This window comes from Pongo pygmaeus, chromosome 3 (genome assembly GCF_028885625.2).
Source record: "Pongo pygmaeus isolate AG05252 chromosome 3, NHGRI_mPonPyg2-v2.0_pri, whole genome shotgun sequence".
NCBI classification, from domain to species: Eukaryota; Metazoa; Chordata; class Mammalia; order Primates; family Hominidae; genus Pongo; species Pongo pygmaeus.
In genome coordinates this window covers 7,545,675-7,573,559 of record NC_072376.2, presented here as the reverse complement: position 1 = coordinate 7,573,559, position 27,885 = coordinate 7,545,675, and the positions used below count along the sequence as shown (strand labels likewise).

The 27,885-nt window shown below is 40.4% G+C and overlaps 1 protein-coding gene across 5 annotated transcripts in view; it reads left to right on the top strand.

The window, feature by feature from the left end:
- Positions 1 to 27,885, top strand: part of STK32B (serine/threonine kinase 32B) — a 443,733-nt gene that overhangs the window by 259,074 nt on the left and 156,774 nt on the right. For all 5 annotated transcript variants that reach the window (XM_054484777.2, XM_054484778.2, XM_063663496.1 and 2 more), the window contains exon 4: positions 27,485 to 27,658. In XM_054484777.2, the coding sequence (XP_054340752.1) occupies positions 27,485 to 27,658 (174 nt within the window). The remainder of the gene's footprint in view (positions 1 to 27,484; positions 27,659 to 27,885) is intronic.

Here is a 27,885-nt window from a genome sequence, read left to right as displayed (position 1 = left end):
ATGTACATTAATTTTGTATTCAGAAACTTTACTGGATTCATTTACCAGTTCTAGGAGCTTTTTCGATGAGTCTTTAGGGTTTTCTAGGTATACAGTCATGTCATCAGCAAACAGCAACAGTTTGACTTCCTCATTACCAATTTGGATGCCCTTTATTTCTTTTTCTTATCTGATTATTCTGGCTAAGACTTCCAGTACTATGTTAAATAGAAGTGGTGAAAGCGGGCATCCTTGTCTTGTTCCAGTTATCGGGGGTGCAGGGTGCTTTCAACTTTTTTTCCCATGCAGTAGAATGTTGGCTGTGGGTTTGTCATAGATGGCTTTTATTACCTTAAGGTATATCCCTTCTATGCCAATTTTGTTGAGATTTTTAATCATAAAGCAATGCTGGATTTTGTCAAATGCTTTTTCTGCATCTATTGAGATGATCATATGGTTTTTGTTTTTAATTCTCTTTATGTAGTGTATCACATTTATTGACTTACATATGTGAAATCATCCCTGCATCACTGTTATGAAACCCACTTGATCCTGGTAGATTATTTTTTTTGATATGCTGTTGGATTCCCTTAGATAGCATTTTGTTGAGGATTTTTGCATCTATGTTCATCAGGGATATTGGTCTGTAGTTTTCTTTTTTTGTTATGTCCTTTTCTGGTTTTGGTATTAGGGTGATACTGGCTTCATAGAATGTTTTGGGGAAGATTCCCTCTTTCGTTATCTTTTGGAATAGTGTCTCAGTAGGATTGGTCCCAATTCTTCTTTGAACGTCTGATAGAATTCAGCTGTGAATTCATCTGGCCCTGTACTTCCTTTTGTTGGTAACTTTTTAATTACCATTTTAATCTCACTATGTGTTATCAGTCTGTTTAGGGTTTCTGTTTCTTCCTGGTTTAATCTAGGAAGGTTTGTGTATTTCCAGGAATTTATCTGGAATCTCCAGGAATCTCCTCTAGGTTTTCTAGTTTATGTGTGTAAAGGTGTTCATAGTATCCTTGAATGATCTTTTGTACTTCTGTTTTATCAGTTGTAATACCTCCCATTTCGTTTCTAATTGAGCTTATTTGGATCTCTTTTCTTTTCGTGGTTAATCACACTAATGGTCTATCAATTTTATTCGTCTTTTCAAAGAACCACGTTTTAGTTTCATTTATCTTTTATATTGTTTTTTGTTTGTTTCCGTTTTATTTAGTTCTGCTCGGATCTTGGCTATTTCTTTTCCTTTGCTGGGTTTGGATTTGATTTTTTCTTGTTTCTCTAGCTCCTTGACGTGTGACCTTAGATTATCTACTTGTGGTCTTTCAGACTTTTCTATGTAGGCATTTAATGCTATGAACTTTCCTCTTAGCACTACTTTTGCTGTATCTCAAAGGTTTTGATAGGTTGTGTCACTATTATTGTTCAGTTCAAATAATTTTTTAAATTCCCATATAGATTTCATTGTTGATCCAATGATCATTCAGGAGCAGGTTATTTAATTTCCATGTATTTGCGTCATTTTGAGGGTTCCTTTTGGAGTTGATTTCCAGTTTTATTCCACTGCGATCTGAGAGAGTCCTTGCCGTAATTTTGATTTTCTTAAATTTGTTGAGGCTTATTTGTGGCCTATCATATGGTCTATCTTGGAGAATGTTCCATGTGCTGATGAAAAGAATGTATATTCTGCAGTTGCTGGGTAGAATGTTCTGTAAATATTTGTTAAGTCCATTTGTTCTAGGGTACGGTTTAAGTTCATTGTTTCTTTGTGGACTTTCTGTCTTAATGACCTGTCTAGTGCTGTCCGTGGAATATTGAAGTCCCCCACTATTATTGCATTGCTGTCTATATCATTTCTTAGGTCTAGTAGTAATTGTTTTATGAATTTGCGAACTCCAGGGTTATGTTCACATATATTTAGGAATGTGATATTTTTCTGTTGGACTAGTCCTTTTATTATTAAATAATGTCCCTCTTTGTCTTTTTTAACTATTGTAGCTTTAATCTTTATCCACCCCTTTACCTTAAGTTTATGTGAGTCCTTGTGTGTCAGATGATTGTCTTGAAGAGAGCAGATACTTGGTTGGTGAGTTCTTATCTATTCTGCCATTCTGTATCTCTTAAATGGAGCATTGAGGCCATTTACATTCAACATTAGCATGGAGATGTGGGGTACTGTTCTATTCATTGTGCTGTTTGTTGCCTGAATACCTTGCTTTTTTGTGTATTATTGTTTTATAGGTCCTGTGACATTTATGCTTTAAGGAGATTCCATTTTAGTATATCTTGAGGATTTGTTTCAAGATTTAGAGCTTCTTTTAGCAGTTCTTGTAATGCTGGCTTGGTAGTGGCAAATTCTCTCAGCATTTGTTTGTCTGAAAAAGACTACCTTTTCTTCATTTATGAAGTTTAGTTTTGCTGCACACAAAATTCTTGGCTGAAAACTGTTTTGTTTAAGGAGGCTAAAGATAGGACCCCAGTCCCTTCTAGCTTGTGTGATTTCTGCTAAGAAATCTGCTGTTAATCTGATAGGTTTTCCTTTATAGGTTGCCTGATGCTCTTGCCTCACAGCTCTTAAGATTATTTTCTTTGTCTTGACTTTAAATAACCTGATGACTATGTTCCTAGGTGATAATCTTTTTGTGATGAATTTTCCAGGTGTTTTTTGAACTTGTTGTATTTGAATGTCTAGATCTTTAACAAGCCTGGGGAAGTTTTTCTTCATTATTGCCTCAAACTTGTTTTCCAAACTTTTAGATTTTGCTTCTTCTTCGGAAACACGAATTATTCTTAGGTTTCGTCATTTAACACAATCCCAAACTTCTTGGAGGCTTTGTTCATTTTTTATCCTTTATTCTTTGTCTTTGTCAGATTGGTTTAATTTGAAAACCTTGTCTTAAATCTCTGAAGTTTTTTCTTCTACTTGTTCAGTTCTATTTCTGAGACTTTCCAGTGCATTTTGCATTTCTCTAAGTGTGTTCTTGATTTCCAGAAGTTGTGATTGTTTTTTATTTATGCTACCTATTTCACTGGAGATTTTCCATTCATATTCTCTATCTTTTTTTAAAATTTTTTTAAGTTGGACTTTACATTTCTCTGGTGCCTCCTTGATTACTTAATAATTGACCTGCTGAATCTTTCTGGCAATTCACAGATTTTGTCTTCATTTGGATCTATTGCTGGTTAGCTAGTGTGATCTTTTGGGAGTTTTAGAGAACCTTGTTTTGTCATATTACCAGAATTACCATATTTTCTGGTTCCTTCTCATTTGGGTAGAGTGTGTCAGAAGGAAGTTATAGGACTCAAGGGCTGCTGTTCAGATTTTTTTGTCCCACGGGGGTGCTCCTTTGATGTGGTGCTCTCCTAGGGATTCCCCTAGGGATGGGGCTTCCTGAGAGCCAAACTGCAGTGATTGTTATTTCTCTTCGAGATCTAGCCACCCAGCAGAACCACCAGGCTCTGGGCTGGTACTGGAGAGTGTCTGCAAGAGTTCTGTGATGTGATCCATCTTCAGGTCTCTCAGCCGTGGACATGAGCACCTACTCCAGTAGAGGTAGCAGGGGAGTGAAGTGGATTCTGTGAGGGTCCTCGGTTGTATTTTTGTTAAGTGTGCTGGTTTTGTGTTGTTTGGCCTCCAGCCAGGAGATGTCGCTTTCAAGAGCGCATCAGCTGTGATTGTACAGAGAGGATGAGGTGATGGGCAGGGCCAAAGAGCTCCCAAGAGGTTATGTCCTTTGTCTTCAGAGTTCTTGGCTGTCCCACAGAGCCTGCAGCATCAGTCCACTTGCTTGAAAAGGTCTGTGGATTCTCTTGGCTTTCTTGGTATGTTCCTCCAGTAGTTCTTGGAACAGAAGTTCATGAGTGGTTCTCCACATGCTACTCTGTCCATCCAAGTGGAAGCTGCAAGTTAGTCCTGCCTCCTATCCACCATTTTCCCCAAGTATGTGACTTTAAGTAATCTACACTCTTCCGATGCCTCAGTTTCTTCCTTAGTAAAATATTTATTTTTGTGTATTCCTCTAGAGTTATTATAAAGATTATAGGAGTAAGTGTATGGTATGTGTCAATCATTCTGTGTGCTTAGCATCAGAAAGTTAGCGTCATTCATTTAGTCACTCATTCATATGTGCCAGGTAACTTCTTCTAATTAGGTAACCCCATGGAGGCAGGGACATGATTCCTCTTACTTAATAATGTATCCAGAGCACCTAAAACCAGTGCCTAACATGTAGTTGGTATTCAATGAATATTTGTTTGATAAATTATCTTGTATACCTCAACAAAATGAAGGCCATACATGACAAACCCATAGTCAACAACATACTGAATATGGAAAAGCTTTCCTCTAATATCTGGAACCAGACAAGGATGCCCACTTTCACCACTGTTATTAAACTTAGTACTAAATGTCCTAGACAGAGCAATTATGCAAAAGAAAAAAAGGGCATCCAAATTGAAAAGGAAGAAGTCAAATTGTCTCTGCTTGTAGATGACATGATCTTACATGTAGAAAACCCTAAAAGCTCCACAAAAAAACTCTTATGAGTGATAAATGAGTTCAGTAAAGTTGCAGGTAAAAACCGACATGCAAATGTAATAGCATTTCTATACACCAACAAAAAACTAGTGGGAAAAGAAATTAAGAAAACAATTTCATTTATAATAGCTACAAAATAATACTTATAAATAAATTTAACCAGGGAGGTGAAAGATCCCTACAAGGAAAACTATAAAACAGGGATGAAAGAAAATGAAGAAGACACAGAAAAATGGAAAGTTATCTCATGTTCATGGATTAGAAGAAGTAATATTGTGAAAATGACTATACTACAAAAAGTGACCTACAATGGAATCCTTATCAAAATACCAATGACATTCATCACAGAAATAGAAAAAAAATCCTGAAATTTTTATGAAATTACAAAAGATGCTGAATAACCAAAGCAATCCTGAGCAAAAAGAACAAGGTTGGAGGTGTCACACTACCAGACTTCAAAATATACCATAAAACTATAGTAGCCAAAACAGTATGGTATTGACATAAAACCATGTAGACCAATGGAGCAGAATAGAGAATCTAGAAATAAATTCACATATTTACAACCAATGGACTTTTGGCAAAGGTACCAATCACATTTATTGGGGAGAAGGACAGTCTCTTTAATGAATGGTGCCAGAAAAACTGAATATTCATATGCAGAAAATGAACCTAGACACCTATCTCTCATTATAAAATACCAACTTAAAAGGGATTAAGGATTTAAATGTGATACCTGAATCTGTGAAACTTCTGGAAGAAAATATAGGGGAAATGCTTCAGGACATTGGTCTGAAGAAAGATTTTTATGGAGAGGACCTCAAAAGCACAGACAACAAAAGCAAAAATAGAAAAATGGGGCCAGGTGCGGTGGCTCATGCTTGTAATCCCAGCACTTTGGGAGGCCAAGGTGGGTGGATCACCTGAGGTCAGGAGTTTGAGACCAGCCTGGCCAACATGGTGAAACCTCATCTCTACTAAAAGTACAAAAATTAGCCGGGCGTGGTGGCAAGTTGCTGCAGTCCCAGCTACTCAGGAGGCTGAGGCAGGAGAATCGCTTGAACTCAGGAGGCAGAGATTGCAGTGAGCCCAGATCACACCACTGCACTCCAGCCTGGGCAACAGAGCGAGACTCCATCTCAAAAATCAAAAACGAAAAATAGGATTATGTCAACCTAAAAACCTTCTGTACATCAAAGGAAACAATCAACAGAGTGAATAAACAACCTTCAGAATGGGAGAAAATATTTGCAAATTATTCAACTGGCAAGGGATTAATATTTAGAACATAAAAGTAACTCAAACAACTCAACAGCAAAAATCAAGCAAAGAATCTGATTTAGAAATGGGAAAATGAACTTAATAGACATTTGTCAAAAGAAGTCATATAAATGGCAAACGTATGTGAAAAAAATGTTCATCATCACTAATCATCAGGGAAATGTAAATCAAAACCACAATGAGATATCATCTCACCCCAGTTATAATGGCTATCATCAAAAAGACAAAAATAACAAATGCTGGCAAGGATGTGGAGAAAAGGGAACTCTTGCACACTGTAGGTGGGAATGCAAATTAGTATAGCCATTATGGAAAACAGTATGGAGGGTCCTAAAAAAATAGAAAAATAATGAACTATCATACTACCCAGCAATCCCACTACTAGGTAGATATCCAAAGTAAAAGAAATCAATATGCAGAAGAAATATCTGCACTCCCACATTTATTGCAGCACTATTCACAATAGTCAAGATATGGAATCACCTTAAGTGTCCACAAAGGGATGAATGGATACAGAAAATGTGGTATATGTACATGATAGAGTACTATTTAGCCATAAAAAAGAATGAAATTCTGTCATTCATGGCAACATGGATGAGCTTGGTGAACATTATGTTAGATAAAATAAGCCAGGCACAGAAAAGAAAATGTCACATATTCTCACTCATGTTTACACATGAGCTAAAAATTTGATCTCATAGAAGTAGAGAGTAAAACAGTGTTTACTAATGGTGGGGAAAAGTGGCAGGGAAAATTGGCGTGGAGGGAGGATAGCCAACGCTTGGTTAACAGATACAAAAATACCTCTGCCTAGGAGAAATAAGTCCTTTGTAGATGTGATATAGAAAAAATTCTGTACCACTATAGAATTACTTTAGTTAACAACAATTTATTGTATATTTTCACATACCTAGAAGAGCAGATTTTGAATGTTACCAACACAAAGAAATGATAAACATTTGAGATTATGCTTATGCTAATTACTCTGATTTTTATCATTACACATTGCATACATGTATCAAAATATCACACAGTACCTCATAAATACGTACAATTATTATAGGTCAATTAAACATAATAAAAATTAAAAAGAGCAAAATAAACCCAAGGCAAGCCGAAAGAATGAAATAATAAACAGTAGAAATCAATGAAATTGAAAACAGGAGAGCAATAGAGAAAATCAATGAAAGAATAAGCTGATTCTTCAAAAATATTTAAGAAAGTTGATCAAGCTCTAGCAAGACTGACAAACATAAAATGAAAGGAAAACAAATAATGAAAACCAGGAATGAAACAGAGGCTACCAATACGGATTCTGCAGCCATTAAACAGGTAAAGAGAATATTGTGAACACATTTTTACTCATAATTTTGATGGCTTAGAAGAAATGGACCAATTCCTCAAAAAGCACAAACTACCAAAATTCAACCAAGGAAAAAATGAACAATCCTATATCTGTTAAATAAATTAAATTCACAGTAGCTCCTGAAAATTAAATCAGGCTCAGATGATTTCACGAGAGAATTCTATCAAACATTTGAGGAAGAATTAGCACCAGTTTTACACAATTTCTTCTGGAAATGGAAGAGAAGTGCATACTTTTAAATTCATTTTATGAAACTTGTATTATCCTGATAACAAAAGCAGATGAAGACAGTATGATAAAAGAAAGACCAACATAGCTCATGAATATAGATACAAAAATCTCAACAAAAATATTATTAGGTTGGAGCAAAAGTAATTGTGGTTTTTTTGCAAAAACCACAATTACTTTTGCTCCAACCTGTTATTGAGTAGAATCCACCAGTGTACAAAAAGAATTACACACCACAACAAATTGAGATTCACTGTAGACTTGCAACACTAGTTCAATATTTTTAAAGCAGTCAATGTAATCTACCATGTTCAACAAGCTAAAGAAAAAATCCTATTATTATATCAATTGATGAAGAAAGAGCATCCCTGCATCTAACATCTGTGGTAAACATTCATGATAAAAACTCTCAGGCAACTAGAAATGGAGGGTAACTTTTTCTATTTATAAGGAACATCATGGTGACAGACTGAATGCTTTCTCCCTAAGATTGGGCACAAGGTAAGGATTTTTGCTTTTACTACTCTTATTTAGTAAACTGCTGGAAGTTCTAGCCACTGCAGTAAGTCAAGAGAAAAATAAGACATATAGATTAGAAAAGAGAAAATAGAACTGTCTCTATTTTCAGATAGCATAGTTGTTTACACAAAAAAAAGAATTTATTAAAATTAAAATATCCTGGAACTAAGAAGCATGTATATGTATATGTGTGTATGTGCAGTTGTGACAGCAAGGTTGTGGTCTACAACATTCATGCATAAAGATCAACCTAGAACTGTGACAGCAACATTACAGTATACAGCACTAACATCCAAAGATTAATCACATTTCTGTATACTAACAACAAATGTGGAAAGCAACAATTTAGAAATCCCATTTACAATCATTCCATACATAATAAACCTAGATATAAATGTAATGAAAACATTTACACTATTCATTTGCTGAAAATCATAAAATGCTGATTACAGAAATCAAAGAAGACCTAAATAAGTGGGGAAACACACCATGTTCTTAGATGCAACATAGTAAAGATAACAGTTCTCCTCTAAGTGATTGAATGCAATTGCTATGACAGTCCAAGAAAAGTTTTTTGCAGACATAGACAAACTTATTTTAAAATTAATGTGAAATGTCACAGGGTCTATAATAGCTAAGCAATTTTGAAAAAGAAAAATAAAGCAGAAGGAGTCAGCCTACTCAATGTTAAGTTTTATTATGTAACTACAGTAATCAAGACAATGTGGTATTAGCATAGGAACAGACACATAGATCAATGGAACAGAATTTGAACTACACAAATATGCCCAACTGCAAAGTTTCAAAAGCAATATCATGAAGGAAGGATAACTTCTTCAACAAATAGTAATTGGACAACTGTAAGCAGAAGAATGAACCATCACCAAACCTCATGCCTTACATATTTTTAAAAAACTCAGCTGGGCACTGTGGCTCACTCCTGTAATCCCAGCACTCTGGGAGGCTGAGGCAGGTGGATCACCTGAGGTCAACAGTTCAAGACCAGCCTGGTCAACATGGTGAAACCCTGTCTCTACTAAAAATACAAAAGTTAGCTGGGCATAGTGACAGGCACCTGTAATGCCAGCTACTCGGGAGGCTGAGGCAGGAGAATCGCTTGAACCCAGGAAGCGGAGGTTGCAGTGAGCTGAAATCACGCCATTGCACTCCAGCCTGGGCGATAAGAGCAAGGCACCATCTTAAACAAAAACTCTAAATGGATCATGGATTGAAGTGTAAAGTGTAAAACTATAAAACTTTTGAGAAAAAATATCATAGGAGAAAATAGATAGAACCAGTCACATAGCCAACAAAATAGCAAAATGGGCTTGGAAATTTGCAGGGTATTTTAAAACTTTCTATTAAATGAAGGAGGTAAAATAAAAATACAAATTTTATTTAAAAAATATAACATTGATACAAAAAGTGAAGAGTGAAGAGCTAAGTGAAGAGTCTTCAGACTTGACACCAAAAACATGTTTCATAAAAGTAAAAATTGATAAACTGGACCTCATTAAAATTGAAGATTTATGCTCGGCAGAAGACTCTGTGAAGAAGATTAAAAGACAAGCTACAGAGGAGAAGAAAATATTTGCAAACCACATATTTGACAAAGGACTTGTATCTAGACTATATAATGAGTTCTCAAATCTCAACAGTAAATTTTTTTAATCCAATTTAAAAATGAGCAAAAGACATGAACAGACATTTCACAGAAGAGAACATGCAAATAAACACATGAAAAAGTGTTCATTTTCCTTCTCCATTAGTGAAATGCAAATTAAAATGCAAATTATCCATTAGGGAAATGCAAATGAGATGTGACTACACACCTGTCAGAATGGCTAACTTAAAAATAGTGATAACATCAAGTGAAACAAACAGATCTATATGTATCTTGGATAAATTTTACAAGAATTTCTTTAAGAGGGAAGATAAACCACAAAACAGTAACAATAATACTCAGCAACACTTACTGAGTATTTAATTATATGTCAAACACTGCTTCAAGTAATTAATATGCATAAACTCAATATTATCTAAAACTGTATGTTATGTTTATCTGTTTTACAATTTTATATGATTTATGGATGTATATATTGTAGTAAAAGTAAAAAGAAATAAGGAATATCTCAACATCAAGTACTAATTATTAATACCTCTGGAAAGAGTAGATGAAGGAAGGAATAGATGGAGTAAGGCAATTCTTGAGTATTTTCTTTTTTCTTTTTCTTTTTCTTTTTTTTTTTGAGACGGAGTTTCACCCAGACTCCAGTTTTGCCCTGAGACTCCAGCGCCCAGGCTGGAGTGCACTGGTGCGATCTCAGCTCACTGCAACCTCTGCTTCCTGGGTTCAAGCTATTCTCCTGCCTCAGCCTCCTGAGTAGCTGGAATTACAGGTGCATGCCACCACGCCCAGCTAATTTTTGTATTTTTAGTAGAGATGGGGTTTTGCTGTGTTGGCCAAGCTGATCTCGAACTCCTGACCTCAGGTGATCTGCCCGCCTCGGCCTCCCAAATTGCTGGGATTATAGGTGTGAGCCACCGGGACTGGCCGAGTATTTTATTGTTTAAAGAGAGCTGACATTAATAAGGCAAAATGTAATGTCTGTTTAGTTTTGATGGAGAATATATATGTGTCTGTTATGCTACTTTCTGTATAAATATATATATACATTTTCAAGTTATATATATATATATATATAAAAAATATAACTTGAAAGAAATATGTAAGGAAGACATTAGGCTTAACCACTGAAGCAACACTCAGTGAACACTCCTGCCCTGGACCAGGCCCTGAGTGGATGCTGGAGGATTCCAGGGAGTTCAGACAAGAGCTCCTATTCTTGTTTGGGAGGCTTCTTGGAGAAGGTGACAAGTGATTTCCTTGTTTGAAGGGTAAACAAAGAGTTAAGAGTTATTGACTTAAAAATCTATTGATGAGCTGCTGTGTTCAGTAGGCATTCATCTAAGTGTTTTGGATAGAACTGTGAAAAATGTAGATCGGCACTTCTCGAAGTGCTGTCCCCATACCAACAGCATCAACATCACCTGAAAATCTGTTAGAATTGCCAAATTTCAGGTTTTGTCCCAGGCCTACCAAGTCAGAAACTCTGAGGTGAGGCCAGCAATTTGTGTTTTCACAAGGTCCCCAGATGCTTCTGAATGCCTGCTGAAGTTTGAGAACCACTGGTAGAGAAAGCCTTGGCTCTCAGGGCTTGCATTTGTGTGTGCTTGTGCGCATGCGTGTGTATGTGTGTGTGTGTGCACGCTTGTGTGAATGCATGCACGTGTGTGTGTGATTGGGGGAAAGGGCAGACAGCACACAACAAAACAGGTGAGTAAATGAGATTATTTCATGTAGGGAGAAATGTTATGAAGAGAGGTTTAAAGGGGCTTAGAGAAAATTATAGGATGTCAGAAAGAAGTGGGGCTTCTAAAAACAGGCAGTGAAAGAAGGCCTGCCTGGGGAGTTGTCTTAGGAACTGAGACTAAATGATGAGAAGGAGTGATAGGAAGATGGAGCAGGGAAAAGAACTGTAGGCAAGGAGACTAGCAAGTGCAAAGATCTCAACCCTGGAACAGAAAGAAGAATGAAAGCCAAAATAAATAGATTGAGAAAAAAAAAGTCAGGAGCAAGATAAAATGAGATTGGAGAGTCCTGATCACACAGAGTCTTGTAGGCTAGGTTAAGGGATCCTGAATTTATTCCAGATATATTGGGACATCACTGCAGTGGTTTAAATGGTGAATCAGCTAGACCCAGAATCACAGGGTAGGTACTTTCAGACAAAGGAACAGCATAAGAAAAGCTACACAGGTATGAGAGAGAAAGCACATTTGACTAACTCCAAGTCCCTCAGGATGACCAGAGCAAAGAGTTCATTCTGTAGAAGGATGCAGTGGGCTGGATTCATGGCAAAAGATCTTGAGAATAATAAAAATAGCAAGTTTTTTTTTTTTTTTTTGAGACGGAGTCTTGCTCTGTCGCCCAGGCTGAAGTGCAGTGGCGTGATCTCCACTCATTGCAAGCTCCACCCCCTGGGTTCATGCCATTCGCCTGCCTCAGCCTCCTGAGTAGCTGGGACTACAGGTGCCCACCACCATGCCCAGCTAATTTTTTTTTTTTTTTGTATTTTTAGTAGAGACGGGGTTTCACTGTGTTAGCCAGGATGGTCTCGATCTCCTGACCTCGTGATCCGCCCACCTTGGCCTCCCAAAGTGCTGGGATTACAGGCGTGAGCCACCATGCCTGGCCACAAATAGCAAGTATTTTTCAAGCACTCATTATGTGTCAGTCACTTTTCCAGTCCCTTGACTCATAATAACTCCTGAAATCTTTGAAACACCAGGACGTAAACACCACAATAATTCCTGTATGACTAATGAGGATATGGGGCCCAGAACCTAGGACTTTGCCTCCAGAGCCTGTACACTTCAAAAGGGTTTGTGTGCTCTCCTGAATAGGGCTCATCACTGCTTACCAATGAAGCAATATTGCCTCAACTGCTCCCCTGCCTAAAGCAAAGGTCCTCCAACTAATTGGATATGTAGCCACCAGAGCAGCTGTTCCAAAACTCAGATCTGACCAGGACTTTCTCCTGTTTCCAAATCCTCAGTAGCTTCCCCTTGTGCAAGAATAAAGTCCAAACTTCTTATCATGACTTACAAAGCCCTTCTTGAAGAGTCTTCTCTTCACTCCCATCTTACCCCTCTCCAGCATGCACCCCAGGCATCCAGAGCTGGAACCCATGCTCACCACTCCTCTCAGCCTTTGTTCATGCTGTTCCTTATTTCTGGACCATTGTCCCTGCTCTCTGCTCTTCTCTGGTTGTATCAACCAGGGCTCAGCTTCAAGGAAGAGAATACAGTCTTGTTAGTTCAGAAGAAAGAGATTTTTTTACTGGGTATGAAATGTCTTCTCAGAATGCCTGGGAGGCAGAAGAGCTGACTCTGGGCTGAAACTCTGAGAGCTCTACCAAAAGTCACAGGGAGAACTGACCTGCAGAGGATGTGGCTGCCCCTGCTGCAGTTGAGAAGCTGCCTCCCAGAATGAGACCTCAGACCTCGCCCCACTTAGCCGAGTCTTACGTGGATGCAACTTACTGAGAAACCTAAATCATGTAGGAACTCTAGCTGCAAGGGAGTCTGTGACATGAACTTGGCAGATTTCTAGCCTTTGCAGTTACAGGAAAGCACACTTGCAGGAGGGTGGAACAGACACTTACGAGCCAATTCAAGTCTCCACTCTACCTAGACGTCTCTTCCCCTTGAGAATCCCTCCTCTTTTTTGATAGGTCCCTCCCCTATGTGTTTCTACACTACCTTATCCTTCCCCTCCTAGAGTACAATGAGCACCTTGAGTACAGTGGCCACATCTGGTTGATGAATGATTCCCCTTCCCGTGATAGGGCCTGGTACATAGTAGGTGTTCAACAAACATTCAGGCATATTCACCCTGCAGAACGCTTCTGCACTTAACATTTTCCTGGTCCAGTGCCTCTTGATTTTTATTACTAAGGCTGCATGGACTGTATTAGGTTGAACCATATGAAATTGTTATTCCTTAGTCAAAACGGTAAGCATTGGCAATTTCACATGGCTCAACCCTGTGTGTATCTATCAATACTTTTTCAGCTATTGTTTACATTGAAAACAATTATATTTACAGCCTTGAAACTCAATATAACATTTTTAACAATGATATCAGGTCAAGTCTCAAGTTACATTTCAAATACAACTAGTGAAATGTCAGAACCAAGTGTAGTCAGTTCGAAAAATCACATTAAGTATTGCCACAGGGATGTGGGTCTTAGACACTGCTGAGGGTAAACAAGACCATGTTACTGCAAAAACCCAAAACTAAAACATCATTAACTATATTTAGTGTTTGATCATGAGGATGGAATGGAAACACTTGACATATTAGCAGATGGATCTCCTATCTATTTTGTTGTGTTTACACTGTATTTTAAGAAATTGGTTGAGAAATTTGGGTTGAAGAGTGATGCATTGTAATTTTTCCCACTTAAATAATGGGAAATACATTCTTAGTGTCTTCAAACAGAATGACTGGTTTTTAGGAACAGGTTGATTATGTTCAATAGATGCTGCATGTATTCTGAATGATGAGAAGTGCATCACTGTAGATTCAGACGGGTATGCACTGTGTACTTGAAGGGAAGGGTCTTTGAGAGAGTACAAAAGGGCTTTGAAGATGTGGTTGGCAAAAGGATTTCAGAGGGAGGGGTTTGGAGCAAAGCTGAGTGCGATTCTAGGCAAGTTACTCAGCTTCTCTGAACGTCAGTTCTGTCACCTCTAAAATAGCCATAATAATGCCTACACCAAAGTGTTGGAAGATTAAGTGAGATCTCCAATGTAAAGAGCTCACATAGAGCAAGGAGCCTCGGTCAATGGTATTAAAAAAAAGGCACTTAGGACCATGGCTAGTACATAGGAAGCACTTAGCATATGTGGGTTATCATTTATCCTTTCCCATTCTTTCATTCAATGCCCCTTGTAAGAGAATGCAAGTTATAAATGTCTTTTGGAATTTGGCCCAAGAAGAGCAGTTTGGCTTCATCTTATTTAATCAAGTGGTGAGAGCTGTGTTGGTCATTCTACATTGCCCTTTGCTTTCTTTCCACTGCTAAGGGAGCTGGAGCTACTGTTTCAGGCTCACTGTCTGTCCCCGTGAACAGTATGTGTGCCTCTCCTTCCTTGTACATTTTTCCCACTATCTCCTCTATCAGTCTTACCTGTCCTTTGTCAGACACTGCAAATTCTTTAGAAGCATGAAGGATATAGATTGAAATAAATAAAACCATGAAGCCACAAGAGCAATGTTCTGCATTTATACAGATAGATAGCACTTTACAGTCTGCAAAGCCCCTCCAGTGGGATGGGGGCACCGTGGACCTGAAGCCTGCCTTCGCCTCATCGCACGATTGCTCCTGCCCCAAACTGCCTCTGCCTGGAGGTGCTGGATGGCTTTGAGAGGTTCTCATCTTGTCGCCTTGGTCTACGGGAGGCAATTGGAAGCTAACCAGCTTCCTTCGGCTTCCTGGGAAGGAGATAGGAGAATCAGTCCAGTGTGAAGAACAATGAGAGTCATCATGTTTGAGTGGCTTCAAGACTCTTGTGCCTCAAGTCAAATTAAAAAAAAAAAAAGCGGTGGGGGTGGGGGTAGGGGGTTGGGCTGGCTGAACACAGTGGCTCACACCTGTAATCCCAGCACTTTGGGAGGCCAAGTCAAGAGGATTGCTTGAGGACAGGAGTCCAAGACCAGCCTGGGCAACACAGCAAGATCTTGTCTATAAAAAAAAAATAATAAGCTTACCATTGTGAATGTTATTAAAGACATGTATCAGGCAGAAGTCAGGCTTGATAAGCTCTTTTTTCCTTGTACAATATGAGCTGTCAGAAAGCCCAGCGCTCCATTGTTGGATTTCTGTAGCCTATGAGGCTATTCTTAGCTCCTCTCTTGCTGGCTGTTACATTTTTAAGAATCGCTGGAGGTGAGCATAGTGAGTGAGACCTCCCCTCCATCTGCTCCCCTCGGAGGTCAGATGGAATGGATAGTGGCCTGAGGAGATGCTCAGTTCATTGCCCCTGCAGATGCCACACAGTAAAAACACAGGAGATGAGTGTTGTAGACATGTGGCTTGTCCTGGCTGCAGAGATTTTCTGAATCCCACAGAGTCATCTCTGGGCACCCAGTGACTTTTGCCTCAGGAAGAAGAAGTGGGGAAAGGTGGCTGTTTCAAATAGTTCAAGTGGCATTGTGCTGCCTGGAGACTAAGAAAGGTTTAGGGTTTCCTCCAGACTCTTCCTTTCCCTTTCCAGCCCTCCCCTAACTTTAACAACTGCACAAGGTTTGTGGATGTTCCACTGTTTGACAGGCCCTGGGCAAGGTGAGATGGAGAGTCAGTCACTCATCAGGTAAGAGGAGGAGCTGGACCAAGCTGTTCCAACTCCAGATTTCCCGCAGCAACAGGCACTACCTCCCTCATATGTGTTCACGTGTATTTCATGTGTTATTAGCATGGCTGACCTTTAGTTTGTAAGCAGCCTCCAAGGCTGATGATTGAGTACATGACATGCTTTCCAAGAAAACTGACCTAGTGACCTTGGACCAGTCAACCTCTCTTGGCCTTGGTTTCCTCCATTGGGCAATTGAGGGTGATAATGCCCACGTCCCATGGTTAGTTGGGACAAGTGTTAAGGGATGAGCAGGGGGTCTGTGAAGAGCACCTCCTCCCTTCTTGATTTTAGGACTAATTGAGAGACAGGAGTCTGACAGGTGGAGGTGGAAGTATCCACTTCATGCTAACAGTCAATCAGAGAAACCCACTTTAGATTGGTAGCCAAAATGGCTTGCTAACTCTTGAGTTCTGAAATGGAATCACCTCCGAGGCACAGGAAACGGTGATCACCTGCAAGTCCCCCTCCACCAGCCAGGCCCTGGCTGTTGCAGAGAGCAGACAGGAGTGTAAGCCCACTATGAGTAGGTCCTGAAGCAGAGGGGGAGCCCAAGGGGGCTTTGCTGAGCACGGCTGCTTCTTCTGGACTCACTCATCAGATCTGTCACTTCTGCACCCTGCAAGGGAGGGAGACAGCTATGGGGAGAGACTGGTGAGTCACTCAGGGTAATGGGAGTTCCTGGTCTCTGTGACAAGAAGAGGCCAGAGAAAAAGGAGGTTCCTGCAGGCAGTGACATAAACAGCAGGGCCTAGCACCCTTCCTTCCCCGTCAACCCTCTACCCTCTGTCTTTTTTCTGTACAATGCCCCACTTTTGTGTAGACGTCATTGACTGACCCAGTGTGCCACACAGAATATGGGTGCTTCGGGTGTTTGTGACCCATTCATTCTGCAGTGTGTGGGATGCTCCTGGCTATGTGCTAAATACAAGGGATGGTGCTAAATTAGCTAGGTCCCTGCACTCAGAGTTCACTGGCTGGTGAGGAAAAGAGACCAGAAGAATGATGGTGACTTGGCCGCAAGGAAAGTGCTATAGGGCATCAAGCACAGAGTCTAGGTTCTGGACATGGACTATCTTGGCTCAGTCCCAGATCTGCCATTCCCTGGCTGTCATCTTGGACATGTTACTTAATCTCTCTGAACCTCAAGGTCTTGAGCTATCCAAGGCAGTTTGTAATAACTCCTATCTCAAAGGATTGTTGGGAGCATTAAATTAGTGCATATACATAAAGCACTTAGGCCGGGCACGGTGGCTCACACCTGTAATCCTAGCACTTTGGGAAGCTGATGCAGGCAGATCACTTGAGGTCGGGAATTCAAGACCAGTCTGGCCAACATGATGAAACCTTGTTACTATTAAAAATATAAAGGCTAGTCAGGCATGGTGGCATGGGCCTGTAATCCCAGCTACTGGGGTGGGTGAGGCAGGATAATCACTTGAACCCAGGAGGCAGAGGTTGCAGTGAGCCAAGATCGCACCACTGCACCCCAGCCTGGGCAACAGAGGGAGCCTCAGTCTCAAAAAATAAAAATAAAAATAAGAAAATAAGCCACTTAGAATAATCTCTGGGATGCATTCAAAGCAGTGTGTAGAGGGAAATTTATAGCGCTAAATGCCCACAAGAGAAAGCAGGAAAGATCCAAAATTGACACCCTAACATCACAAGTAAAAGAACTAGAAAAGCAAGAGCAAACACATTCAAAAGCTAGCAGAAGACAAGAAATAACTAAAATCAGAGCAGAACTGAAGGAAATAGAGACACAAAAAAACCTTCAAAAAATCAATGAATCCAGGAGCTGGTTTTTTGAAAGGATCAACAAAATTGATAGACCTCTAGCAAGATTAATAAAGAAAAAAAGAGAGAAGAATCAAATAGATGCAATAAAAAATGATAAAGGGGATATCACCACCGATCCCACAGAAATACAAACTACCATCAGAGAATACTACAAACACCTCTACGCAAATAAACTAGAAAATCTAGAAGAAATGGATAAATTCCTCAACCCATACACCCTCCCAAGACTAAACCAGGAAGAAGTTGAATCTCTGAATAGACCAATAACAGGAGCTGAAATTATGGCAATAATCAATAGCTTACCAACCAAAAAAAGTCCAGGACCAGATGGGTTCACAGCCGAATTCTACCAGAGGTACAAGGAGGAACTGGTACCATTCCTTCTGAAACTATTCCAATCAATAGAAAAAGAGGGAATCCTCCCTAACTCATTTTATGAGGCCAGCATCATCCTGATACCAAAGCCTGGCAGAGACACAACAAAAAAAGAGAATTTTAGACCAATATCCTTGATGAACATTGATGCAAAAATCCTCAATAAAATACTGGCAAACCGAATCCAGCAGCACATCAAAAAGCTTGTCCACCATGATCAAGTGGGCTTCATCCCTGGGATGCAAGGCTGGTTCAATATACGCAAATCAATAAATGTAATCCAGCATATAAACAGAACCAAAGACAAAAACCACATGATTGTCTCAATAGTTGCAGAAAAGGCCTTTGACAAAATTCAACAACGCTCCATGCTAAAAACTCTCAATAAATTCGGTATTGATGGGACGTATCTCAAAATAATAAGAGCTATCTATGACAAACCCACAGCCAATATCATACTGAATGGGCAAAAACTGGAAGCATTCCCTTTGAAAACTGGCACAAGACAGGGATGCCCTCTCTCACCACTCCTATTCAGTGTAGTGTTGGAAGTTCTGGCCAGGGCAATTAGGCAGGAGAAGGAAATAAAGGGTATGCAATTAGGAAAAGAGGAAGTCAAATTGTCCCTGTTTGCAGATGACATGATTGTATATTTAGAAAACCCCATTGTCTCAGCCCAAAATCTCCTTAAGCTGATAAGCAACTTCAGCAAAGTCTCAGGATACAAAATCAACGTACAAAAATCACAAGCATTCTTATACATCAATAACAGACAAACAGAGAGCCAAATCATGAGTGAACTCCCATTCACAATTGCTTCAAAGAGAATAAAATACCTAGGAATCCAACTTACAAGGGATGTGAAGGACCTCTTCAAGGAGAACTACAAACCACTGCTCAAGGAAATAAAAGAGGATACAAACAAATGGAAGAACATTCCATTCTCACGGGTAGGAAGAATCAATATCGTGAAAATGGCCATCCTTCCCAAGGTAATTTACAGATTCAATGCCATCCCCATCAAGCTACCAAGGACTTTCTTCACAGAATTGGAAAAAACTACTTTCAAGTTCATATGGAACCAAAAAAGAGCCCGCATCGCCAAGTCAATCCTAAGCCAAAAGAACAAAGCTGGAGGCATCACACTACCTGACTTCAAATTACACTACAAGGCTACAGTAACCAAAACAGCATGCTACTGGTACCAAAACAGAGATATAGATCAATGGAACAGAACAGAGCCGTCAGAAATAATGCCACATATCTACAACTATCTGATCTTTGACAAACCTGAGAAAAACAAGCAATGGGGAAAAGATTCCCTATTTAATAAATGGTGCTGGGGAAACTGGCTAGCCATATGTAGAAAGCTGAAACTGGATCCCTTCCTTACACCTTATACAAAAATCAATTCAAGATGGATTAAAGACTTAAATGTTAGACCTAAAACCATAAAAACCCTAGAAGAAAACCTAGACATTACCATTCAGGACATAGGCATGGGCAAGGACTTCATGTCTAAAACACCAAAAGCAATGGCAACAAAAGCCAAAATTGACAAATGGGATCTAATTAAACTCAAGAGCTTCTGCACAGCAAAAGAAACTACCATCAGAGTGAACAGGCAACCTACAAAATGGGAGAAAATTTTTGCAACCTACTCATCTGACAAAGGGCTAATATCCAGAATCTACAATTAACTCCAACAAATTTACAGGAAAAAAAGAACCCCATCAAAAAGTGGGCAAAGGACATGAACAGACACTTCTCAAAAGAAGACATTTATGCAGCCAAAAAACACATGAAAAAATGCTCACCATCACTGGCCATCAGAGAAATGCAAATCAAAACCACAATGAGATACCATCTCACACCAGTTAGAATGGCAATCATTAAAAAGTCAGGAAACAACAGGTGCTGGAGAGGATGTGGAGAAATAGGAACACTTTTACACTGTTAGTGGGACTGTAAACTAGTTCAACCCTTGTGGAAGTCAGTGTGGCGATTCCTCAGGGATCTAGAACTAGAAATTCCATTTGACCCAGCCATCCCATTACTGGGTATATACCCAAAGGACTATAAATCATGCTGCTATAAAGACACATGCACACGTATGTTTATTGCGGCATTATTCACAATAGCAAAGACTTGGAACCAACCCAAATGTCCAACAATGATAGACTGGATTAAGAAAATGTGGCACATATACACCATGGAATACTATGCAGCCATAAAAAATGATGAGTTCATGTCCTTTGTAGGGACATGGATGAAATTGGAAATCATCATTCTCAGTAAACTATCGCAAGAACAAAAAACCAAAGACCGCATATTCTCACTCATAGGTGGGATTTGAACAATGAGAACACATGGACTCAGGAAGCGGAACATCACACTTCAGGGACTGTTGTGGGGTGGGGGGAGGGGGGAGGGATAGCATTGGGAGATATACCTAATGCTAGATGACGAGTTAGTGGGTGCAGCGCACCAGCATGGCACATGTATACATATGTAACTTACCTGCACATTGCGCACATGTACCATAAAACCTAAAGTATAATAATAATAATAATAATAATAATAAAAGAATGGTGTCTGGCATAGAATTTGTACCACATGAGTGTTAACTGTTATTATTATAAGGGACTAGGGGGTCACCTGCCTCAGTTCCCAGGGTTAGGGAAGGCTTCTTAAAGGAGGGAGCATCAGTCTTAACCAGGGTTTTTCAACCTCAGCACTGTTGCCATTTTGCAGTAGGTGATTGTGGTGGAGGCCGTCCTGTGCATTGTAGGATATTTAGCAGCATCCCTGGCTCCAACTCACTAGATGACAGCAGCACTCCTCCAAATTATGACAACCAAAACTGTCTCCACACATTGTCCAGTGTCCCCAGGGGAGCAAAACTGCTCTGGGTTTGGGAACCCTGCACTATGCTGAGACGTGAGTGATGGACAAGAGGACAGAAGTGGTGCACTAGGAATAAGGAATATTGTGGGTGAATGTGTAGAATTGTGAGAGCGTGGGTCCATCCAGGGACTTGTCCTAACATGACAGCAAAATCTGGGCTCCCTTATGAAATCTTAAGCCCAGGTGAGCACTCATGTGCTGACTTCTCCCACTAAATCCTTGGCTTCTTGCAAGGACCAAATGCGTGGGAGAAGCCTACTGAGTACTTGCTGCTGTGTGTGCGAGCCTGTCTTTGTGAAGTAGTCCCTGAAGAACATTCACCTCGTGCTCTGCTCTAAATTTATCCTGGTATGAAGAAAGTTCATCCGTGAGCATGACACACAGCCTCATTGCTTTGCCCCATGTAGCATTGCTTCTATGAAATTGGATTTTTAATGCCTTCAGCCTACCTTAAAGCACATCATGCAGAAAATTCCTGTTCCACTTATTACTGTGTTTAGAGTTATTTTATGTGGACTCATGGTTCACCACATTACAGAACACCATCTTCATAAGAATCCAGTGGAAGAAATTTCCCACTGATTTCAGTACCAGGACAAAAATCTTGCTTTTCCTAAACAATTGGTTTTTTTCCACATCAGCTCTGAATCATGTAGCTGATCATGTTTCTCTTTTTGCTCTGTGTGCTGGGGAGATTTGGGACACATTGATGGCATATTTCAGGCAAGCATACAGGATCTTGAGGCATAAATTGGGGTATTTTTCCCTGATTCTATTTTATTGGATTCCTTTTTTATTTTGTGACTTGATCTTTGTCTTATTTTTAATTCTATTATGTTATATACATTTTACAAGTCACCTGAATCCTTTCTGGAACAAAGTAGGAAATTAATAATTTTAAAAAAAATAAAACATGGAAAATCGCATTCTTTATGCAGTTCTTTTGCAATAGCCAGGCCAGGATTTATGCCTTCACAGCACACAATTTTCTTTGCTCTTGCAAGGAGAGCCTAATTTTCCAGATTTTTCCATAGGTCAGAGTTACTGTGATAGAGCTTAGCTTTCTTATTTGTGATCTCCATCATTTCCATGACAATGTTCAGCACTATTATGAGAATATAATTATAATTCTAATACAAGAAGAAGCAAAAGGGACAATGTCACAAAGCTGTGGAATAGTGCAAAACTACAGAGAGATAAATGAAAAGTCATTCTGTCTTCTCCAGTAACAATATTGAGTTTCCCTGGGAATGTAGGGTCTGTGGCCTGGAGAAGAATGTGAATCTGCAGCAAGAAAAAGCCACAACCTGAATTATTGCTTAAATTACTGTTCTCTTAGCATTTTGATTTTCCTCTTTGGAATTCATTCCAGTATGCAAGTTTCCCTCTGAAAATTCATGTTGCTCCTCCAAAGAGTTCTGATGGAATACTGAATGAGATGCCCTTTGACAGTTTAGCTGTGAGTTGAGAGTACAGAACTCGCTGGTTATTAATGTAATGTTTCAATAGTCCATCAACTATTAGAATACAAATTGTGCATCTGTAGTAGGCATATTATATTTGATTCCTGTGGTTTCTTTTGGGGCATCTATATTCTTCTATCCAGTAGCAAATACATGAAAAGTTGTAACTCAGTTCCAAGTCACAGAAATTCAAAGTAAAGTAGCTTAATTTAAAAAAATAAAAACAGTCATTGCCCATGTAAATATGAAGTTCAGGAATGGATCTTTCTTCTGACTAGGTGGGAGCCAGTACCTCCAGCAGTGCCTCTTTCTGCATTTAGCTCCCAGCCCTGCTTCCCTCTCTGCAGGTTCTCTCCCCAGACAGGTATATTGACATTTTTTTGTTTTCTAGTGCCTTTAAAAGTTATGTTTATACTATACTACATTGTACTCTATTCAGTGTGCAACAGCATTATGTCTAAAAAGTGTACATACTTTCATCTAAAATACTTGATAGCTACAATGCTGACACTCATCTGAGCCTTCTTTCAACAAATCACAGTCTTTTTGCAGGTGGAGGGTCTTTCCTCAATGTTGATGGCTGCTTACTTATCAGGGTGGTGGTTGCTGAAGGTTGGGGTCACTGTGAAAATTTCTTAAAATAAGAAAACAATGAAGCTTTCCATGATGATGGACTCTTCACTTCATGAAAGATTTCTCTATAGCAAGTGATGCTATTTGACAGCATTTTGCCCACAGTAGAACTTCTTTCAAAAGTGGAGTCAGTCCTCTCAAATCCTACAGCCGCTTTATCAACTAAGCTTATGTAATATTCTAAACCTCTTGTGTCATTTTAACAATGTGTACAGCACCTTCATCAGGAGCAGATTCCATCTCAAGAAGCTCGTTTCTTCCTTATCCTTAGGAGAAACAACTCAACTCCTCATCTGTTAACGTTTTATCATGAGATGGCAGCAGTTCAGTTACATTTTCAGGTTCCACTTCTGATTCTAGTTCTTTTGCTACTTTTACCACATCTGCAGTTCCTTCCTCCACTGAAGTCTTGAACCCCTCATAGTCATCCATGAGGGTTAGAATCCACTTCTTCCAAACTCCTGTTAATGTTAGTACTTTGACCTTTTCTCATGAATCATGAATGTTCTTAATGACATCTAGAATGGCGAATCCTTTCCAGAAGATTTTCAATTTACTTTGCCCGGATCCATCAAAGGAATCACTATCTATGGCAGTTATCGTCTTACAAAATGTATTTCTTAATAAGCCTCAAAGATCAAAATTACTCCTTCATCCATGAACTGCAGGACGGTTGTTGTTTTATGATGAAAACAACATTAATCTTGTACATCTCCATCTGAGCTCTTGGGTGACTAAGAGTGGTAATATTTTGAAATGAATATTTTTTGAGAAGTAGATCTCAACATTGGGCTTAAAATATTTCGTAAATTTTGCTGTAAACTGGTGTGCTGTCATCTAGGGTTTTTTTATTCCATGTATAGAGTACAGGCAGAATAGATTTAGCATAATTCTTAAGGGCCCTGGTATTTTCAAAATGATAAATGAGCATTGACTTCCACTTGAAGTGACCAGCTGCTAAAACAAGAGAGCCTCCCTAACAAGAGAGCCTGTCCTTTGAACCTTTGAAGCCGGGCATTGACTTGTCCTCTCCAGCTATGAAAGTCCTAAATGACATCTACTTCCATTATAAAGCTATTTGCTATTTTTTCTACTTTGAAAATCTCCTGTTTGGTGTATTCACCTTCACCAATGATCTGAGCTAGATCTTCTGGGTAACTTTCTGCAGCTTCTCCATCAACACCTGCTGCTTCACCTTGTGCTTTTATGTTCTGGAGATGGCTTCTTTTCTTAAACCTCATGAACCAACCTTTGCTAGCTTCCAGCTTTTTTTCTGCAACTCCCTCACCTCTCTCAGCCTTCATAGAACTGAAGAGAGTTAAGGCCTTGCTCTGGGTTAGGATTTGGCTTAAGGGAATGTTGTAGCTGATTTGATCTTCTATCTAGACCACTAAAATTTCCTCCATATCAGCAATAAGGCTGTTTGGCTTTCATGTCTTACGTGCGTACATTGGAGTAGCAATTTTTATTTCCTTTGCATTTATAACTTGGCTAACTTTGCGGTGTAAGAGTCTAGATTTCATCCTGTCTTGGCATTTGGTATGTCTTTCTCATTAGGCTTAATTATTTCTAGTATTTGTTGTAAAGTGAGAGATGTGCGATTCTTCCATTCACTTGAACACTTACAGGCCTTTGTAGAGTTATTAACTGGCCTAATTTCAATATTGTTATTCCTCAGGGAATAGAAAGGCCCAAGGAGAAAGTGAGAGATGGGAAACTACTGGTCAGTGGAGCATGAGAACACATCCAACCTTTATCCATGAAGCTTTGGGTGCTATATGGATGCCATTTGCGGAGCTTCCAAACAATTGTAATAGTAACATCAAAGACCATTTATCATAGATCACTATAGCAGATATAATAATGTTTGAAATACTGCAAGAATTACCAAAATGTGACACAGAGATACAAATTGAGCACGTGCTATTGGAAAATTGACACTGATAGACTTACTAGAGGCAGGGTTGCCGCAAACCTTCCATTTGTAAGAAAGTGAAGTGCAGTAAAACAAGGTAGTCCTGTGCTTCCCAGCGAGGCTGTGTCACTTACATGCTCCTCTCTTTGTTGAGGGGGAGGAGCATGAATGAGGTTATACTGGCCCTGAAACAGATCTAAAGTCCAGCTGGTGGCCGGGCATGGTGGCTCATGCCTATAATCCCAGCACTTCGGGAGGCCAAGAGTGAGAGTGAGAATAATAATTAATAATATCAACAATAATAAAAACTTTCTGGGCAAACAAAAATATTCTCACTGATACTTCTGGAAATAGTGCCTTGAAACTGTGACAGGAATATTGGGAACGTCCTGGGTACTCCGGGTGCCTCTGCCTAGAAAGGCGGAAGGGCCTTTTAGCACAGAACAGCCTGGGAGAAAGATGGCATCTTCAGCCCTGTGCCCTCCACCCTCGCAGCACTTCCTGTGAGTCTCTGATAGAAGGCACTTCATTCCATCCCGTGAGGTTTGTTCCAGTCTCTAATTCCATGAGGAGCAGGGACTGTATCTTACTCCACTCCTGCCCATCCATGTCACCACGGTGACTCCCAAAGGTGGCCCTCCGCTGTTTGTGCAGGTTGTGGGTACTGCGCCATGATCCAGCCTCCCGCCGTGGGTTATGCTGTTTCTCTCTCTGTGTGAGTCACACAGCCTGTGTGTTCCTGACCCAGTAAACCCCTCATGGGTAAAGACTTTCCCAATTTCTCCCACCCACCTTCACCTGCTGGAGCACTGGCCTCCTCCTTTCCCACACTCCCCTGCACCCTGGAAAGACTCCTAGAATGCCAGCCCGTGCACTGTCAGTGACTGTCAGCCCAGCCCCTCCCAGGGCACTGTGCACGCCTCCAGGGCGAAGACAGTTTCTTTGTCCCAGTGTCCCCAGCATGTAGCCCAGTGCCTATCAGACAGTAGGTGTTCCATAAGCCTCTGGTAAATTCATGATCTGGGGATGCAATAAACAGCCCCCTTCCTTGCCTTAATTCTGAACAATTATAAACAATGGGTAAGATACACAAAGAGGATATGACTTGTGTCCAGCCATCTCCTCTTTCCTGGACCCCAGTCTCTGTAATGAGAGCTGGAGGGGATTTGAGGTCCTTCCAACCCTGGAATTCCCTGTCCTGTAAGCATGTGGTTCTGTTGCCTGTCCTGGGACCAAATCATGCACCAGGCTCCCTCCCCAGGGCTGCACACCCAGGATACTGGAACATAGTGTGGGTGCATTACAGCAACATCCCCACAGTGTATGGTCATCAGGACACTGCAGCGAGTGAGAGTCAGGGGATTTGGGTTCTTGTCCCCACACTTACACTGACTCACCAAGTCCCTTCTTCCCTCTGGGCCTCAGTTTCCTGTTCTGTTAAGTGAGGGGAAGGACCTGGCTGATTCGGTCTAATGTCTGAGGATCTAAGACACAGGTCTAAGCTTCCATGATTACATTATGCAATTCTGTGATTATATTACATGATTCCATTATTATACCCGTGAATCTACAAAGAACTTGACAACAGTTTGTGATGTGATGCTATACTACAATTGTTTAACAACAATCTCACATTCTATGTGTTGGCTCTTCAGTCCTTAGAAAGCCCAAATGCATTTTGTTAAATGAATTTGGTACTGTATCAATTTTCTACTGTTTCAAAAACAAAACAAAATACCACCCTAAAACTTAATGGTGTAAAAACATCACCATTTAATCATCTCATGTTCTGTAGGGTAATTGGGCTCAGCTGGGGTGTTCTTCTGCTCCATGTGATATCTGGGGTTGCCATGAAATATCAAAATGCTCAAGGCAGCTCACTCGCGTGGCAGGCGGTGGTGCTGGCTGTCACTGGGAACTCAGCTGGGGATCTGGTTTTCCTTCTCTTGGCCTCTCCATGTGGCTTGCATCTGGCTGGGTTCCAAGAGGTAAAAATTAGAAACTGCCTGTTCCCTTAAGGCCTAGACTTGGATGTCCCATAACACCACTGCATTCAAGAGTTGCAGAGACAAGCTCCATATGGAGAGCAGCATGCATATGCAGGGAATGGAGGGAGTGTTTGGGAGGGGAGTGTGTCTTTGGAGGCTAGCTCCTACAAACACTGACACCATCTAATTAAAGCACCTGCTAAAAACGGATGAAGAAACATGCTGGAGTCCGGTAGTAGTTAAACTGTCATCTGTCTGCCAGAGCCTGGGAACTAATGCTGGGTACTCCTGCTTGCCTTTGTTATGTAAGAAATGAGGAAACCCCAACAAATGTGGAGGCAGCCTGAGGATTGGAAGCCTTTGCCCCTTCCCCTCTACTCCCATAGCACCATGACTCAGGCAACTCAGTACCTCTCTCTGAGCCTCAGTTTGCTCTTCTGTAAAATGGGGGCATTGGTCTTGAGAGTGCTGAAGGTGCCTCCACCCCTAATCTTCTCTGTCCTTCTGTGCTCCTAGGTACTCCTTCCAGGACGAGGAGGACATGTTCATGGTGGTGGACCTGCTCCTGGGAGGTGACCTGCGCTACCATCTGCAGCAGAATGTGCATTTCACAGAGGGGACTGTGAAACTCTACATCTGTGAGCTGGCACTGGCTCTGGAGTATCTTCAGAGGTACCACATCATCCACAGGTAACTGGGCTGCTGGCGGGATGCCTGGGACAGAGGGACCATGGGCTAGGGTGTCAGGAGAAGTCTGCAGTAGTGGGGAGAGAATTTTGTCCTTGACATGGTTTAAAAGTGGTAGTGCATGAGAGGAAAAAAGCAGAACACTTTTCTTCCTATTTTTTTATGTTCTCTACAACCAGCACCTACACCTCCCATCCTGTACCCATACACTACTGCTTAGAGACATGGCG